Source organism: Mchenga conophoros, linkage group LG17 (assembly GCF_057382185.1).
Source record: "Mchenga conophoros isolate Kocher_MC1m ecotype Shallow Benthic linkage group LG17, M_conophoros_male_GT1.1, whole genome shotgun sequence".
Lineage (NCBI taxonomy): Eukaryota > Metazoa > Chordata > Actinopteri > Cichliformes > Cichlidae > Mchenga > Mchenga conophoros.
The window spans coordinates 26,548,344-26,566,310 of record NC_140542.1 but is presented as its reverse complement, the minus strand read 5'-3'; the positions used below and the strand labels follow the sequence as shown (position 1 = coordinate 26,566,310).

Here is a 17,967-nt window from a genome sequence, read left to right as displayed (position 1 = left end):
TGGGAAAAATAGAAAGAGCAAAATGATGCAAAATACAGCCAATAATTAAAGCAGCATTAGTCAGTGCCAAGCAGCACAAAGGAACAGTCAGGCCCTTTCACTATCGCACAGTGATGGCAGTGACAAAAAGAAACCTGAAAAGCTCTGTTAAGTATACAACCACTACTGGCTGCAGTTTCACAGTGCTGTGCCAACATGGGACTCCAGGAGATGCACCTTTATCCGCCATCCAAAAGAACCACAAAAGTCAATACATCCTGCATTTAGAGACAGAGGAATCACCATCAAAGGCTTGAATCAACAGAAGCAATAGTGGTCATCCCAGCTCCTAACCCACAAGTCCACATTTCTAAATTTGGTTTTGTTAGGCTCACCGTGCTGTTTAAGGCAGTTTCTGGTTCTTGTCTCAATGACAATCGGAAGAGAGGAAATGAGTCTCTTTTCCCTGTCCCAGAGAGACTAGATGAGGGTGGGGTAATGACCTGACCACAAGATTAAATAAAATACATTAGCTGCTAAAAGTAACACTTGAGAAAAGCATGTTAATAGTGACTACTGGGCAAGCCCTTTAGTCTTTTAGTTACTGCTATTATGCCTGCAATTTACAGTGATAAGTGAAGTAAGCTAAATTTACAAGCCTCAGATAAAAATCTCACTAATATTACAAGCTTATAATCATACTTTATGCATGCTATTGGAAAAACATATGTAGCAGAAAAATGTAGAATGAGGAGAGATCTATTGTAATAGTCAAGCTAAAGTACTAAGTGGACTTGAATAGGTTTGAGCTTAAAAGTTAACTAAAGCTAATGGATTAGCATTACTCACTTGTAAAATATATAGCTCATAGTTTTAAGTTATGATCCAATAGTATAGATAAACAGAACTGTCAGCAACTAGTTAAAATTATAATAAAAACTGTATAAAACATGAGTAACAGTTAAATTGTTAGGCATAAATACAGCTAATAGCCCAGCCCAGCCTCACATCTACTTCACAGCTGATCAGGTGAGAAATCAACTCAAGAGGACGAAGGCAAGGAAGGCAGCAGGTCCGGATGGAATCTGCTCCAGACTGCTCAGGGACTGTGCAGACCAGCTCTGTCAGGTGGCCCTGTACATCTTCAACCTGAGCCTGAGCCTGGAGAGGGTTCCTGAACTGTGGAAGACTTCCTGTGTGGTTCCGGTGCCAAAAATCGCACACCCCAGGGAGCCCAACCACTTCAGGCCTGTTGCCTTGACTTCTCATCTGATGAAGACCATGGAAAGGCTCATCCTGCACCACCTTCAGCCACTGGTGGGCTCAGTGTTGGACCCCCTGCAGTTCGCCTACCGTTCTGGAATTGGGGTGGATGACGCTGTCATCTACCTGTTACACTGATCCCTCTCTCACCTAGAGCAGGCGGGGAGCACTGTGAGGATCATGTTTTTTGACTTCTCCAGTGCTTTCAACACCATCCAACCCGCACTACTGAGAGGGAAGCTGGAGGGAGCTGGAGTAGGCAAACAGCTGACTGCATGGACCATCGACTACCTTACCAACAGACCACAGTATGTGAGGCTCCATGACTGTGTGTCCGAGGTGGTAATCTGCAGCACGGGGGCACCGCAGGGCACGGTTCTCTCACCTTTCCTGTTCAGCCTTTACACTTCAGACTTCTGTTATAATTCGGCCGATTGCCATATACAGAAGTTCTCAGATGATACAGCCATCATTGGATGCGTATCAGACGGGAATGATCAGGAATACAGGGGGGTCATCAGTGACTTTGTTGGCTGGTCTGAGACCAACGTACTCCAAATCAACGCCGGCAAGACAAAGGAGATGATCATAGACTTCAGGAGGAATTCACCCCCTACAACACCGGTGAACATCCAAGGGAGAGACATTGAGATAGTGGACTCTTATAAGTACCTGGGTGTTCACCTCAACAAGAAACTGGACTGGACAACAAATACAGACGTCCTGTATAAGAAGGGCCAGAGTCGACTCCACCTGCTGAGGAGACTGAGGTCCTTCGGAGTCTGCAGGACTCTGTTAAGGACATTCTATGACACTGTGGTAGCATCTGCCCTTTTCTATGCAGTGGCCTGCTGGGGGAGTGGATGCACGGACAGGGACAGAAGCAGGATTGACAAACTGGTGCGGAGGTCTAGCTCCGTGCTGGGATGTCCCCTGGAGTCTGTGGAGGTGGTTGGTGAGGGGAGGATGCTAGTAAAGCTGACATCCATCATGAACAACCCACGTCACCCACTGCATGAGTATGTGAGTGGTCTGAGCAGCTCCTTTAGTCAGAGACTGAAACACCCTCGCTGCAGGAAGGAGCGCTCTCGCAGATCATTCATCCCAACAGCAGTTAGACTCTATAACTCCTCAATCACGATGTCATAAGTCACTGGACACTGAACATCCACGGTCACCACTTCATGCATAATGGACCTTCCATGACCTTCCAAGCTATATAGTTTATGTCTTCCATATTTCAAACCATATCCATAATCACATACTGTGTATGCTACCATTGTATATAGTGTATTATCTTACTTTTTTTTCATTGATTGTACTTAATTGTATTTTTGTATTTCCTTCATATATCTGTACCTGAGCTGAGGTGACGCAAAAATTTCCCCGTTGTGGGATCAATAAAGTCTCATCTTATCTTATCTTAATAGTTAGCCAAGCCAAGCATATGCTATAGCAAGGCGCTAATAGTGAGGCTATTAAATACAAATACAGGCTATTAGCGCCTTGCTAATAGCATTACCATTAACTCCTTTATACAACATTAGCTAAGACTGACATAGCTGTAACTGTGAAATTGTTTGTTACATTGCATAATATAGACATTGATGGATCTCGTTAAAAGAAGAGGAAACTACACAGTAATAAAACATCACCCAAATAATGTTTTTGTTCTTTTCGTAATAAAATGTGGTTCTGATGTTTTCTTGAGATACTACATAAGATAAATAAAAGTGTAAATAACCATCAATATAGAGGGCACAGAAATCAATAATAATATCCTTAAGAATGAAATATTCTGATCTTTATTTATGATTTCTTTGTTACAGTATTTTGTCTGGCTGCTTAACTTACATATGGCTAATCGAGTGTCAAGTTCTTCAAGACAGAGCTACTAGCATTAGCCATTTGAGCATGACTACAGCATAAAGGACATGGTGCCTACATGATGAATACGAGTGTGCTCCAGCAATGGCTTAATGTATGTTACATCAGATAAACCCACTATAAATGTGACAAGTTATACACTACAGTATTAAAGACTTTTTCAGCATACTGCAGCTCAACTCCCCCGCTCTGGTGTATGAGGCAGTAACTTTGTCCCTTACACAAACCCACATAATTGCGCAGCACTTTTTAAAAGGGCCCTTATCCAAGACTGCATTATCGCATAAAAACGGCAGGTCTTCTCTCTCCCACTCCATTTTTTTTTCTAAGGCAGCTAAATGCTAATCTAATTAGAATTAATTATATTGGCCGTGGGCTTCAAGGATTTAAGCAGGACCTCTTTAATTCAACCTTTTCACTAAACTATGAGCAAGTGTCAACACAAAGGTCAGCGCTCTCCGTTAGATATCTGGCCGTGGGAGCGCTGGTGTGTGAGCTAATGTTTCTGTGTGCACGTGTATACGCTTGCGTCAGTGCGTTGTCGACATTGTATGCGATGGCAGAGGGATTCTGTAATTACACCAGCTGTCTCTGAGTGACAGAGCCTCCGTGAGCTGTGGTGTCCGTTTACGCCTGGCTTAGACCCAGGCTGCCAATCGCACCCGCAGTGCAGCTCTCAGGCCAAGAGGTCAGGAACTTGTATTGTGTGTTCAACATGGTATGAAACCCGTGCACGACTTTCAAGTAATAAACACTGTCCTCCAATTATTGGCTGGAATCAGCAGAGTTTGATGACAACTTTTCATTTTCTGTAATCTGTGTATGATTTCAACTCTTACCGACTCTTGGGAACAAACTGCCCTCCAGCTTTTCTTGAGGACAGTTGCAGTGGTGTGTGTGAAGCATATGCAAGTTATACCTGTGTACCAAACCAAATTTAACTAATTAAAAATAATAATAAATAATTCTGTAAGACTAAACCTGGCATCAGAAAATAGTTACACTAAGAAATAAATCAAAGCAATGCATTGGAAGAAAGAAAAATGACCTACACAACTTGTATCCTTAAATATATAGTTAAAACAAAATTTGCAACACAGTGAGTTTACATCAGATGGCTCAGTCATCCACACCTTTTTAAACAGCTTCCCTCAAGGCTGAAAAAGATATGCATGCTGCCATAAGCTTCACATGTCACATATTCATTTGAATTCAACTTTCCATATGGTAAACAGTTACAGTGGAGGAAAAAAAAAGTGTCATTGTACGTTTATTCTGAAATAGCATCGCTGGATTAAAGTGGAAAAGGTGACAAGGAAAAACTACTGGAGTTTCATGGAAGCCACAATTACTCTGATTCCTAGAAACTCAGCTTTCATGCACTGAGAGGAAACTGATCACCTGTCCCATTGTTTGAGGGCCATGGGGAGAACAGGCCTCTCCCTGAACCATCAACACCAACTCACTCACTATAATACCAAAACTGCAATGTTATACTTTGAAATTAAAATTAGAATAATTGTTTATCATGCTGATTTTTCCCTTAATGCAAATACAGGGATGTAAATGGATTCATGGACTGCACAGAGCCATAAATCACTGATTCCCAACCAGGGATCAGTCTTCAATCCGTCAACCAGACCAGCTGAAAACTGGGTTATCATCAAAACAGGGAAGACAAAACAGTGCCTTTGTACCCCTTTGTCTTGATGTCTTGAATGCAAGTTCAAGACATTTTTATTCACCTTCCTGGTCCTCCAACTCTAATCAGTTGTCACTCCTCTTTTGTTGAATTTAAATTCAGACTTTGCATCAAGAATTTGATTCAGTTCCTCCATTGTGTCATCATGCATTTTAGCGGTAGGGCAAAAAGCACGATCCATCACTTGAGTGTACAAAAATTTCAATTTACTTCTCACTACATCATGTTCATTATGTAATGAGTGATTTAGGACACAGCCATACATTTCTTTGATTTCACTGAGCAAGCTGCTGGCAGTACGAGTATCCAGTTCTTTCAGCTAATGTAAAAAACACCCATGCAAACTCAGGCTGCAGAGAGCCTGCCAGTGTTTTATGATCTATTTGAGGGAGCCATTAGCAAAATGGCTGACCAAAGTCTCACTTTCCATAGCCAGTCAAGCTTAAATACAGTATCTAGACATGTTGTGATGATGGGTGAGGCGGTCTCAAAAACCTAATTGCATAAACAGACCAGTAGCACAGGCCATAGCCGCTCTGTTGCTTATCCCGCAGGCTTGTTATTTCTAATGTGGAAAGAGGCTTGCAGGATTTAAAGCTGCCATCAGTTATCCATGCAAAAGGTTGGTGGCTCAGTCAGAGATTGGTCCAACCCAAATGCTTTCACCAAGTTCTTTTAGATTTTTGCCAAATTTGGTCTACTGCCTGACAACACGCCTCCTACTGTAGATAGCAGTAGTGAAAAGGTTTAATACGCCAACAAAAGCCCTTGTTGCAAAATGTTTTCTTCACATCAAACAAGACCAAACAGTCCAGGAAAGTTAATGCTATACATCCACTCAATACGCGACATCCAGATGAACAAAATCAACTTTCTGGGATTTCCTAACCTGGATGATCGAGCATGCATCAAGACATGACCAAGCCACGAGAACAATTACCCCATGGTGGATATTATTAGCTTTAATGGTGTCATGTAGTCAACAATGGCTAATGATTGGTTCGTTCTTTTAACCAATGACACAAAGCTCCCTTGCATGGAAACAGGTATCTGTGACCAAGTGATTTAATGAGCTATCCAGAGCAAAGATGGATTACAGTGAACACAGAGTAATGTAGTCCTTAACACACTACAGCATCACCTTCTGTCAATGCCAGCTAGGTTTGTAATTAATGACAGAAGAGCTCTAAGTACCTCATCCATTTATGCATCCTTCTAAAAACCTCCACCCACCCATCCATCGTTCCTATATGCAGATTAAAGCAGATGGTTGTGAACATGAGAGGTATGAAAACCCACAGATTATTTCATCTGCTGCTGGACAGATTAGGTTACATCTCTCCACTATACAGTTATAATCTTTATCTTTGGCGATTGATTTCAGAGAGGGTGTTCCTTGTGTCACAATCACTGATCATTCCGGCACGGTTGTAATAATATCTGAAAGGTGTGACAAATTTGATAATAGGGCACATACACACAAACACACGTAGTGTTTGGTGTCAACTTCTGTGAATGGAAAGCAAATATCTTTGGGCCAGGAGAACATGGTTATTGTTACTGCTGCCACTGGAGTGTGTGTTGATTTCAGGGAAAGAAAGCATGCAATCGGCTTTGGCCGTCTGTTGGCAGAAAGATTAGAAGAAAGGCTGCTCTCTTACTGGGACTGGAGCATGAACGTGGTCTCTGAGGGCCCACTTAGAGCTCTACCTTCCTGCCAGAATAACACATGTTCCAAAAATGAAGGGGTAACTGTGGCGCACTTCAGACAGATTCTCTTCAGCTAAAAATGGGTTGGCCTTAAATGTGCTTTATAATTCAATTTGGTCTGGAGGTAACATTCATAAAAATTCATGTTATTTACTTGTGTATCTCAAAAAACATCCTTGATTCCTAATACATCACTGATATTTTGACATGTCAATATAGCAACACAACGTCTAATGTGTTTATTCATAAACCAAACCAGACGACGATATGAGAGAAGCACATTTTTGCCAATTTAGCTCAAAATGGAACAAGATGAGCGCTCTAGTAATGTTTGAGGTTGCTTTCACCCTTATACTGCACATCTGTTTCTCTTTGGGTGAATCAACAGTAGTCGCTCATCATGCTCTTATTAAATTTGGCCTAATATCTGGTTTTCCAACAGTTTTATATCTTGATTAAGTTTATCCCCCATGCTCATCGCTGACACCGTCCAGTTTTGATGGGAAAAAGTTGAGATGAGAACGTAAAAAGTGCATTTTCAGTGATATTCTGACACTCATCAGCGCATTATCCAAAAGGTCGGCATAAGCCTCTGCTCTGAGAGTGCCAAGAAAATTCTGGAAAACCTGCATAAATACTTCCCATGCTGCTGATTCTGTTGGCTTCAGTTTCCTTTTTAATTCCTCTTCAAGCATCAGTTCACAGATTATAAAACCAACAAAAACACCTCAACTAGGTTTTAGCATCACTTTTTACTTAAGTGCTGAAAAACATTGCCGGATAAAATGACACCACACCATGAAGCTGATACAAAATTATTACGTCACAACCTCAAATCTCGATTCCACTGGATCAGACATTCTCGTATAAACAGAAAACAGCTAACAGGGCTGATTTAGGGCCATAATTGTGCCAACTTTTACTGCCTCCAGTACGTGTAATAGAAGGCAGCGTTTGAACCCTCGTTAAATCCTTACTTAAACAAGTCAGCGTTCCAACAGATCCATCAAGCTTTGACTTTTAAATCACATGTTGTGACCGCGTGCCTCAGGCTTTATCTGGAGATGGGTCTTTGCAAAACCCAAAAACAAAATTGTAAGAAATACATTAATATTTCATCTCTTACTAAGCAGATGTTACAACTCCAATTCATCTGGAACACCCCCTCAAGTCAGACAAGTGGGTGGCAGTGTATGTAAACATTAGTAAAACTTGCAACCTATACTACTGTTGTGTGACTACCTAAATGAGTCTTTTAAATAGATTTCAGAGGCGTTTTTAAGCTAAAAACAAAAAGAGCAAAAAAAACCCCAAACAAACAGAAAGCTTGCTTAGAGATGCATTAATTGATTCTTACCAAGTTGGAGCCAAACAAGTCCTGGTTGTCCCTGGTTTTCAAATTTTACTATCGGAACGGACTCGATTCAGTAGTGCTCTCACTCCCAGCTCTGACATAAGACTTCCAAGGTAAATTGATCATCTACGCCATCCGTCCTTTTCTTTGCATTGAGTTGGAAGTTTCCCGGTCGATGTCAGTCTTGTTTATCCTCCTTCTCATACTGTATGTTCCGAATACAGTCGGGAATTCTCACAAATAATAGGCTAAAATTTCTGGATTTACTTCAGCTCTACCACCATTTTTAATAGAAACTCCTTTTTAACTGAGAGCTGTGGCTGATGTAGCCACAGTAATCAAGGCGTATCTTAGCTTGCTGGATGAATGACAAACTACTGGATTAACAAAGCTGTTCAACTAGTCATTTCTTGATATAATGGTTTTAATGTGCTGGTAAATACATTTGCAAAGGTCAAAAATAATTTGCTAAAAGGCTTTGTTAAACACTGAGCTGTTTTCAATGTGTGTTGTTACAACGCTTAACTTCACAGCTCAGGGAGTGGCAGCCTTCGTCATCAGCTCTGCTGTAGATGGAAGATGCATGACAACAACTTTGACTAATCACTGGGTGAGTGAGATCTGTTCGATATTTAAAACTAAGGCAGTGCTGAGATAGTCGCTTTGGCGGCTAGCCATGTGTCCTTGTATAAAGGGCTGGGCATTTATCCAAAACATCCCAGATGCAGACAGCTGGGTTGGGCCACCCTGCCACAAATGGCCCTAATGGGGTCCCAGACAAACATCAGTCCAAATGAGCCCCAAAGGCTTATTCCATTTACTCCCATAAAAAGACAAAATCCAGGAGTTGTACTTTATGACTTAGGGTAGTAAGTTTAAGACACTCAAGCAACCAAACAAACTGAATGCCTCAGCATGAGCAGTCTGTCAGTCCAGTCAATCAGCCAGCTGTTACATCATTCAGTGGAAAATCTTGCTAGACTTGGGAGGTGAATGAGGATGTACTTGTTTGACAGGCAATACAAACCAAGACAATGTAAGAGTTTAAGATTAAAATGAGGAAACCATTTGGGGTATAGCATTGTTGAAGTTCTATTTAACAAGTAAGCACAACAGCAACTTTAAACACTAGAAGTTCATAAAAAAAGTCTAATTTTACCATCTTCGTAGGGCACGTGGAAGACACATTTAGGCTCGGAAGATTATCATGCAACAAACTGGATGAATGGATCAATGCAATTTAGGCATTTCTTAAATACTGCAGATTTATATAATAAATTCATTTTCTCTAGATTTGCAATAGAAACAGATTAAACCTCTTTTATTAGCACTAACTGCTAAATGAATCAAGGTTAACAGCTTCAAGAAGCCCCCATCAAACAAACAGTTCAAAGCAAAAACAAAACTAAACTAAAAAAAACTGTTTAGAATGATATAAAACCAGAGCTACGGGTCTGATTGGAAGATAACATCAATAGACACCCAATGCTTTTCAAACCATGTGCACAACAATGAACAAAGGAGTCTACAAATCCTATCATAGATATTACCGTCTGATTTAAAAAAAAAAAAAAAAAAAAAAAAAAAAAAAAACACACAACACACACAACCCCACTTAAAATGTTTAAAATTTCAACAATGACTGAAAACATTACATTATATTTTCAGTATAACTCACATACTGTCGGAGCCCTTCAAAATAAAACTGAGTTTAAATCCAGAAAATATGATTATAACACACATCTCATGGCTTGATGCTGTGGAGGCAACGCATAAAGAAAAAGACCAAGTACCTCCCTTCTTATGAAGTTAAGCAACTCTTCAAAACCCTCACCGTGTTGGTTCGGAGGTTAGAAGCGCTTTATTCAGCCTGTTTCAAAGGAAACCCTGACACATTAAAGGAAGTAAAGACACAGTTCCCTTTGATATCCAACCTTTTTTACATCAAGTTTCTTTAAAACCTGGAGTGTGGGAATATATTGCATGTGGTGATTGTTGTAAGCCTTTGTGTTTGCTGAATTGTGTTTTGAACACACACCCACTAAGATAATGTCCAACCTATTATGCAACACAGGCCAAAGACTCAAATTATGTTCAGACATTGTGCGGTGGTTTGGGTGTTTGTCTTTTCTCAGGAAGTCTTATCAGATCATGACTGACTTTGTTTTTTGGGTTGTTGTTTTTTTTAAAATTCTTGCTCAATTACTCAAACGATGAATCGCTTCTTAAACAGTCACAGGTCATACATTAAAGTTAGTTAGGACATGCAGGAAACCCAAATTACATCCCTGAGGCTACAACATGCTTGCAGCCATGTGTGAAGCGGCATTCAGTGAAACTGTGAAACCCCCGCTTCACTCGTAGTATCGTGTTTCTGGAAAAGCTGTCACGCTCGCAACAATGGTTTAATGCAACTGAGAAAGTAACACTGCAACACAAACTTGAACTTTGAGCAAGTAAAGCCTCGAGTCTGAAAGAGGCGAGCCATCACCAAACATGTTCATATAGGCCAACTGATAAAACAAGATTAAAGTGAAGACTAATCTGGTCTCGCCTACATTTATTTACACTATTTAATTGGCATCAATACACTGTAAAGAACTGCCTAATAACTACAACCAAACCAGAAGTGCTACCTAGAATCATTTTCTGGCACGTTCTACAGTTGTTTGTAATACACAACACACATCTATCTGTCCATCTACACACAAGAAATCCTGATGTGAAATCTTCTTCCATGCTCCGCTGTGACTTTGTTATGACTCTGAAGCGAGTACGAATGGGAGCTCCTGGTTTAAATCTCCCGAATTTAATTCAGACGTAACCTCAGAGTGGTCTTATGCTCCGAAATACTCCCCTGTGCTGTGGTTGGTCATTGACAACATTAATCAACACAGACAGAAAAAGCCTCTAAATCCTCCAGTGGGTATCACCCTCCAGTGACAAGCGGTCATCAGAGCACCCATGTCCCTGTGGGGATCAATGTCACACCGTCGCTTCGATATTCCCCTCTGGTTATTAACAGCATGGAGGCTCACAGGAACCACAGATGGAGAGAGCGTAGCAAGGTGACATATGCTAATTTACAACATCTGCTCAAACCTTCAATTTAAAAAGAAAAAAAAAAGGGGGGGGGGGGGGGGGGAGTGGTGGTATTGCATGTTTAAACCTTTACTAGTAAAATCTGATTTTTCAACCTGATATGGTCTGAAAAATACACTGATAGAAAACACTTGAAGATGTATGGAAATCTTAATATTTTCAAGATTTTTTCCCCATTTACACAATAAAAGAAACTACTGTCATACAGGAAGTTCACCTAAAATAAAATACAGAGAATTAGTAACATAAGGATTCCACCCTTTTGGTCCTACATCTCTTTTTCAGTGCGAGGCTAATCTGAGGACCAGTGTTGGGTGTAACGCGTTACTGTAATTAAATGACATTTATCCTCACCATCCACAGCCTTAAAGCACCAAACACTGATTCAGACGTGTTCAGGTATTCCTATGACAAAGGGCAAACCAGGGACATGTCTTCTTCATTAAGCCTGTCACAGGGGTGTGCTACTTTTAGACTATTTAGTCTTTTGGCATCTTTAAAAGGAACTTTTCGGTGTTTGTTGCCAGGGATTCAGATGTTTTGATGACATTATGCAAAAAAGTAATGCGCCTGCAAAACAAAGTAATTCTCCAAAACGGTACTTTGGTTAATAAACATGAACTTGCTTTGGAGACCATGACAAGCTGCGGAAAGGCGGTTACACTCCTAACCAGGGCTGCAACGATTCGTCGATGTCATCAACACATTGTTGACGCGTCATATTCTAAAACCACGCAAATGTGTTTATGTAAGGAAGCTAGGGGGCACAATTGCCTCTATCATCTGCCAAGACTGCAGTCAATACTAATGAAGAAGAACAGAGCGAACAGCACAACAGCTAGTTTGTTTTTTCCCCCTCACATTAATCTTAAGGTTTATTTTGAATGGTAAACCTCTTCAACCTAACATTAGGTAGTTAATCTATGGGTTGGACCATATCTATCAGTTTAATTGGTTTTGAACATGACACCATCTGAGGCATGATATACAACCAATATACAAGCACAGGAAGCAGAGATAAGAGTTACTGAAATAATCACTGACTAATCAAAGAAAAATTGGCTGATTAGTTGAATACATAAATATTCATTTGTTGCTGCCCTACTCCTAACCTGACACACAGTACTAGGAAGCCCAGTGTGACTTGGCCCTCATTTCCCCATCATGCAGATACAAATGACCCCAACAGAGCACTTTGCTCCTGGGCTGCAGGATTACTTTTGGTTTCTTGAGTTTCTGAAAGTAGAATGGGAGGCAGAGCCTTCAGCTTTCATGCCCTTTTCCTGTGGGCAGGATGGGACTATGGGACTGAACTGTCCGATAGTTTGTGTTTTACTCTCGTCTTGGAGCTCTTCTGTTTCTCTAACTGGTAGCAGTACATGGCCGGCCCTCCCTGATGCCGTTTGCCCTATATACACACACTAATGCCTACAATACTGCATTGATGTATTTTATTGTGAACTGAACTTTGACTCAATTAAACACAAAATAGTTTTTCTTCATTCATTCGCAGGCTGCGCAGTACATTGCCGAGGGCTGCTGCTGGCCTGTGAGATACAGTTTGAGATGGGTGGATTTTGGCTTCTTTTAGTGTTCCTTTGCAGCATTTATCATTTAATAGCCAAAAGCATTTTAGCTCCTCACCAGTTCTTGCACTGGCTTAGCTGGTATGACTGCATGATTCTGAACCCTACTGTGATGAAAAGGCGGCACAAGTAATCAAAGGAGTGCAATCTGTAGTTTTCCACATATTCAAATCATCACAAAGATGAAGCCTCTTATGTGTTTATGAAGCTGCTGCTGTTGTTGTTGCCGCCATGAAATGAAGATGTCAGATGGGTCAGAGGATATGAATGAATGCAGATAGACAGAGATAAACGGCACACCCACCAACAGGATGAGCTTTTATTTCCTGTTAGCCTTTTTAAACACTCATTTCAGGGCAGTCCCTTTTGTTCTAATTAGAATGAACTGCCACAAAGTGACAATTCTTTTTTAAAATGTATTATTTAATGCCACCAGCAAATGCTAAATTCCCTGTTTACCCCAAGGAGTCTCACAGTCTAGGTGATAGATTGGCACAAAATGTTTCACTGTGTGGACATTTATGGCTCCGCGACCAATTAACTGACCTCTCTGAGGCTGTGTTCCCCTTTTCAGAAGACCTCTAAAGAAAGCGCAGTGAAATTGAGTTGATGCAGCTCTGTTTCCCTGAAAATTAATCATAAGAACTTTCATGCATAACCAGGCAGTTGTCATTCCTGAGACATAAAGCATAGTGTAGCTTTTTGCTATGGCTCAGTTGCACACAAGCTTTTGTGGGCATCACATGGCAGCGCTGCAACAAAGAAGGCAAATTTCCAGTGGAGTCCCATTGAGCATTAAACGTAAAGCGCTATACAAATACAGGCCATTTACCATTAAACAACCTTTAGCCCTCCAGCTCCCAAAGAGCAAAGTCTGTGCGATGACCAAGAGTACAGCTAACTATCCCTAACCCTAATGGTCGATCTCCCTTTGTGCTGCCTCCTGCATGCTTTACCCATGCAGCACCCGTGACAAAACCAAACTGAGCATTTTCTGTACAGTTCATCTCCTAGTTAGATGTGAGATCAGTGTCCGAGTCTGATTGCATGTGAAAGAACACCCCTTCCTTCATTTAAAGGTCTTGAGTGTTCCCCTGGAACAAATTAACCTACACACTTTAACTGGTACACTTCACAATATCCAGAGGTGAATGCATGATATGTTGCAGGTTACAATGGTTAAGCAGGATCAAATGTTCAATATGGCTCTCTCTCACCAGGCTGACTGACGACACTAACAATATAAAGAGATTTAGGGCCGTGCGGGACCCGCTTATCTGCCAAAGAGGAAGCGCAATCCCCTCACCTCAGACCACAACTTTATATCAAAGCCCTCTTAAAACTGCAGAGAAAGCAAAAGAATCATCTTCCAGCATGCAAGTAGGCTTAGTGTGCCATATACTACTACTCTGTGGTATGCACATGCACGGAGGAGGTGTTTTGGAAAGAGCAGAAACACATCTCCGGAGCATTTAAAGATTTATTAGATACCTGAGAAAGGAGGGCAGAAAAGAAGTGCAAGTGTAAAGCAGCTGTTGAGAAAGAAGTTTGCAAGAACACATGAAGCAACCCGGAAGCTACATGAGGGACTTTCTTTTTTTGTGTTACAAAATGCATCAAGATCATTTTAAAGTATGTGCTGAAAGAAAACATACATGTGATTTCAAACTGGACTGCAAATGCAGGAAGGCAGCGGGCCTTACCTTTCTGCAGTCATAAACACTGTCTAAACGCACACACACTCCTGGACACGGTGTGCACACTCAGCTAACACTTATCTGAGAGCCAAATATAGGCCATCCCTTGAAGATAATTAGAACTCATTTTGTGATCCCAATTTAGAAATCAGTGCAAGAAGCTTCTCATGTCGTCCTTTACGCCAGAAAGTTATGATAAGATACGAAATAAAACACGCTCCCATGAGGAGATGCAAGACTCAGAGAGGGGACAGCCCCCCTCAACCCAAAAATGAATGATTTTAACTGGTGTTCTCATAATGCATGAAATCAGTATTATAATCTGCTTTGCATATGATCGACGAGGACAAACAGGAGGGTGTTTATATCAGATATATCTGATTTTTATCTGCCATCTTCAACTTTTTGTTTGACCAGTCATGGAAAGACTTGGTATTGTGTGGGGAGTGGATACTGAACAGCGAGGGAGAGGCAAGTGAGTCACATAAAAATAAGTATTAAAAGAAAGAGCTAGGCAGATGTCATGATTTAGTACCGTTTTAGCTGTTTATGTGCCTTTCTCTGACTCACACACAGTAAGCAGCCTGATGGACAGATAAAGCTCCTTTAACAAGCGCACGATGGGGAATTTATGGTTCAGAGGTGTTAGCACACGGGAAGCCTGTGGGCAGCTACTGACCATCTGCATACCTGCAGAGAGCGTCTGTTTTCAGATGGTGGCAGAGTCAAATATACGTGGTACAACTGGTCTGTGTGTGAGGTTGTAACATCTAAAGAAATAAGGGAAAGTTTAAAACAAGTCAACTACCTTTGCTGTCAAACTACCACTGAAATTAATCAAAACTAAAGTAAAACAAGCAAATCCACTGTTCTAGAAACCTGCTGAAACTAAACTATATTCACAACAAAAGCTGAAAACCAACTTTAAAAGAGTAAATGGAAAACGTAAAATCATAATGACTACAGCTAAAGATGGCCCACCTCTTCATTAGATTTTTCATGAAGTGCTCAAAGTGCAAAAACAGATGCACTGGAGAAATTCAGCAGCGATGTGTTTCACTGGAAATCCTGATACAGTTACCAAGACAACAAACAAACAAACAAAAAAAACTGGTTGTGAGCACTTTCAGGTGGGAACTATTTTCTTCCACCAACCAGCAGAAACTTGCATCTGGCTGACTTAACAGCTGAACTAATGTTTACCTTGGTCAGACTGAGCCTCTAGTCAATAGCTATAGGGTGACATATTTACTGGGTGTAGTTTATTAAAAAAGAAAATTGTTCCTACTTGAAACTGCAACAACAAGCTTTGCTGTTTTTTCTGACGAACTTGGTGATGAGTTCTGGAAAGGGACGCTGTTAGAGAGGTTTTCAAATACCACACACTGAGTGCCATTTAGTGTAATAATAGTTAAGAGAAGGCTGATATCAATAAAGGTTTGGGGACAAATGGTCAAATATCTTTAATATAATTATACTTTTTGTTTATTGCAGGGTGAACTGTCCCTTTAACTCTCTATGGCGATGACAGTTAAATTCACAAACTTCATGTACTCCAGCCTGAAAGCAGAAAAATCACATCTGTAAGGGAATCTGTACTCAGTTTATTTAGTTTCACGGGGCTCTGATGTGCGCTCAAGTGGCTCCAGAAAAATCGGAAAGTGATAATAATAATAAAAGAAAGCAAGGCCCTGAACACAAGCTGGTCACCACCGACTGACGCATGGTGGAGAGTGATCCCAGTCAGACCCCTGAGCAGACAGGAGGGGACTGAAGTGGGTCGTTTCCACATGGCACACCACACAAACACGTGACCGTCACCGGGTCTCTTACCTGTACCCAAAGCTAACACACACACACACACACACACACACACACACACACCCCGACAGTTAGAAAGCAATTTAACGGAATTTACATCATCTCAAATCAAGCAAACGCTCTCCACTTCAACTGCGTCAAGACACCGGGCTCCACAAGCACTTACTTCCGGTGTAAGATTTCAAAGTAAAAATAAGTAACAGGGAGGGTACCAACATTATTTGTTTTTAATCAATCAATGAATCCCAAGATTATTATAGTAAACTGAAAATAACCTAAAATTATTAAATTAACATTAAGCACACTTCTGCAAACTCAAATAAAATTTTAAAAATTGAGTTTTAGTCCAAATAATATAATAATTTAAAAGCCAAAACCCAAATAACTAAAGTTAAATAAGCAAACAAAGAAAGGGACTGAAAGGCATGCCAAGGTGATGATCAAACACTCCAGAACTATAAATGTTTTTATTTAACAGGGATCTTAACATCTGAGAAGCTGGAAACAGAGACTATTGGATATTTTTTGCCTGAAAGTCAAATTTCAGAGTTCAGGATTCATTACTTGGCATCAAGAAGCCAAGTAACCACAAATTAATTAGATAGACAGATAGTACTGTGAGGTACTACAAAAAAGCTAAAGGAAAATAAAAATTAGACCATTAATGCACAAAAAGTAGAGCAAATAAATCATATGCACACTATAAATCTAAGAAACTCAGGCACCAATTTCCTTTCTGCTGTACACATAGCTATATATTTGGGGATTTGAAGCTAATAACAGTATATATATATATTTTTTAAAAAGTCTTTATATATATATTTTATTTATTTATTTATTTTAAATGAGCAGTGTAACTCAAGAGTCGATCTAAACTATTTATGCCAGTGTGAAGCGACTCAAAGTGTACAAAGCCAAACTTCAAACCATCACTTTTCAGTTTCTAATCAACTGGTGTGGTCTGACTATAAATTTTAACCTTAATATGCAGATTTAGGCAGAAGTGTTTACCTGTAACAGATGGTATATTTGCGCCAAATCTGATCATCTTCAGTACAATGTCATAAAATGTGCAGAAAGCAACAAATAAACAATTAAAATGAAATTATTTAACAGGATCCTACATGTGCTTAGCTATAAAGCCATAGTTTTTTTTTTTTTAATTGTTTTAATATGAAACCCAGCATTCCCACTTCCTGTCTAATTGGCACTATCGGCTGCCGGCTTTCCGCAGATGCTCCACGCCGACTGCGGCGCCCTCTGCCCCGCTACCCGCCGCCCTGACGTTCGGAGGCGGCTACAGCTTCGTGCTAACAGTGTGCTCTCTCTTTCCCTACACAACCCCCACCTCTACACTCAAACACATCACGGTCAAAAAGCGAAAACACAGCGAAATGTAGCAGCTGGCTGTTCACACGGACCCTCTGAGCGTTTTCTGCCCCGGCGTGCTGATGCTCAGTCCCGACCCCACATCCGACAAAACGGGTATAAGATGCTCGGCCAGCGGCGTGCCACGACACACCACCGCGTCCCTAAATCATTATCAACCACTCACCGTGAAAAGGCGGTCGCTTATGCGTGAAAGGAAGAAGAAAATCGCTCCCTACCGTAGACATCGGTCGGTGCTGGTGGATGCTTCCTCTTGAAGCTGTCAAAGAGGCTGTGCGGCGCAGCAGCTGCCGTCTCTTTGCCTCCTCCCACCGGCCGCCCCTGGCTCTGGCTCGTCAGGATACCTCCAGGGTAAGAAAAGCCCGGTTCTATAAAGTCGACAGACTGCCTGCTTGTCTATCTGCAGACTAGAGCAGAGAGACAGACCGCTACACCAATATGAGCCTCTGAGTGAGCAGGGCGTGTCACACAGCCCGT

At 41.0% G+C, this 17,967-nt stretch overlaps 1 protein-coding gene across 3 annotated transcripts in view; it reads right to left on the bottom strand.

Annotated features, from left to right (window-relative positions):
* Positions 1-17,967, bottom strand: part of LOC146555572 (fatty acyl-CoA reductase 1) — a 63,009-nt gene extending 45,042 nt beyond the window's left edge. The window contains exon 1 of one of the 3 annotated variants that reach the window (XR_014889222.1): positions 17,709-17,967. Coding sequence is in view for 1 of the 3 variants with exons in the window: in XM_085252275.1 (XP_085108401.1) it covers positions 17,709-17,717 (9 nt within the window). In the remaining 2 variants the exon portion in view is untranslated. Of the gene's footprint in view, positions 1-17,656 lie in introns of all 3 variants that reach the window. The other 2 variants (XM_085252276.1, XM_085252275.1) reach the window with 2 other exon arrangements.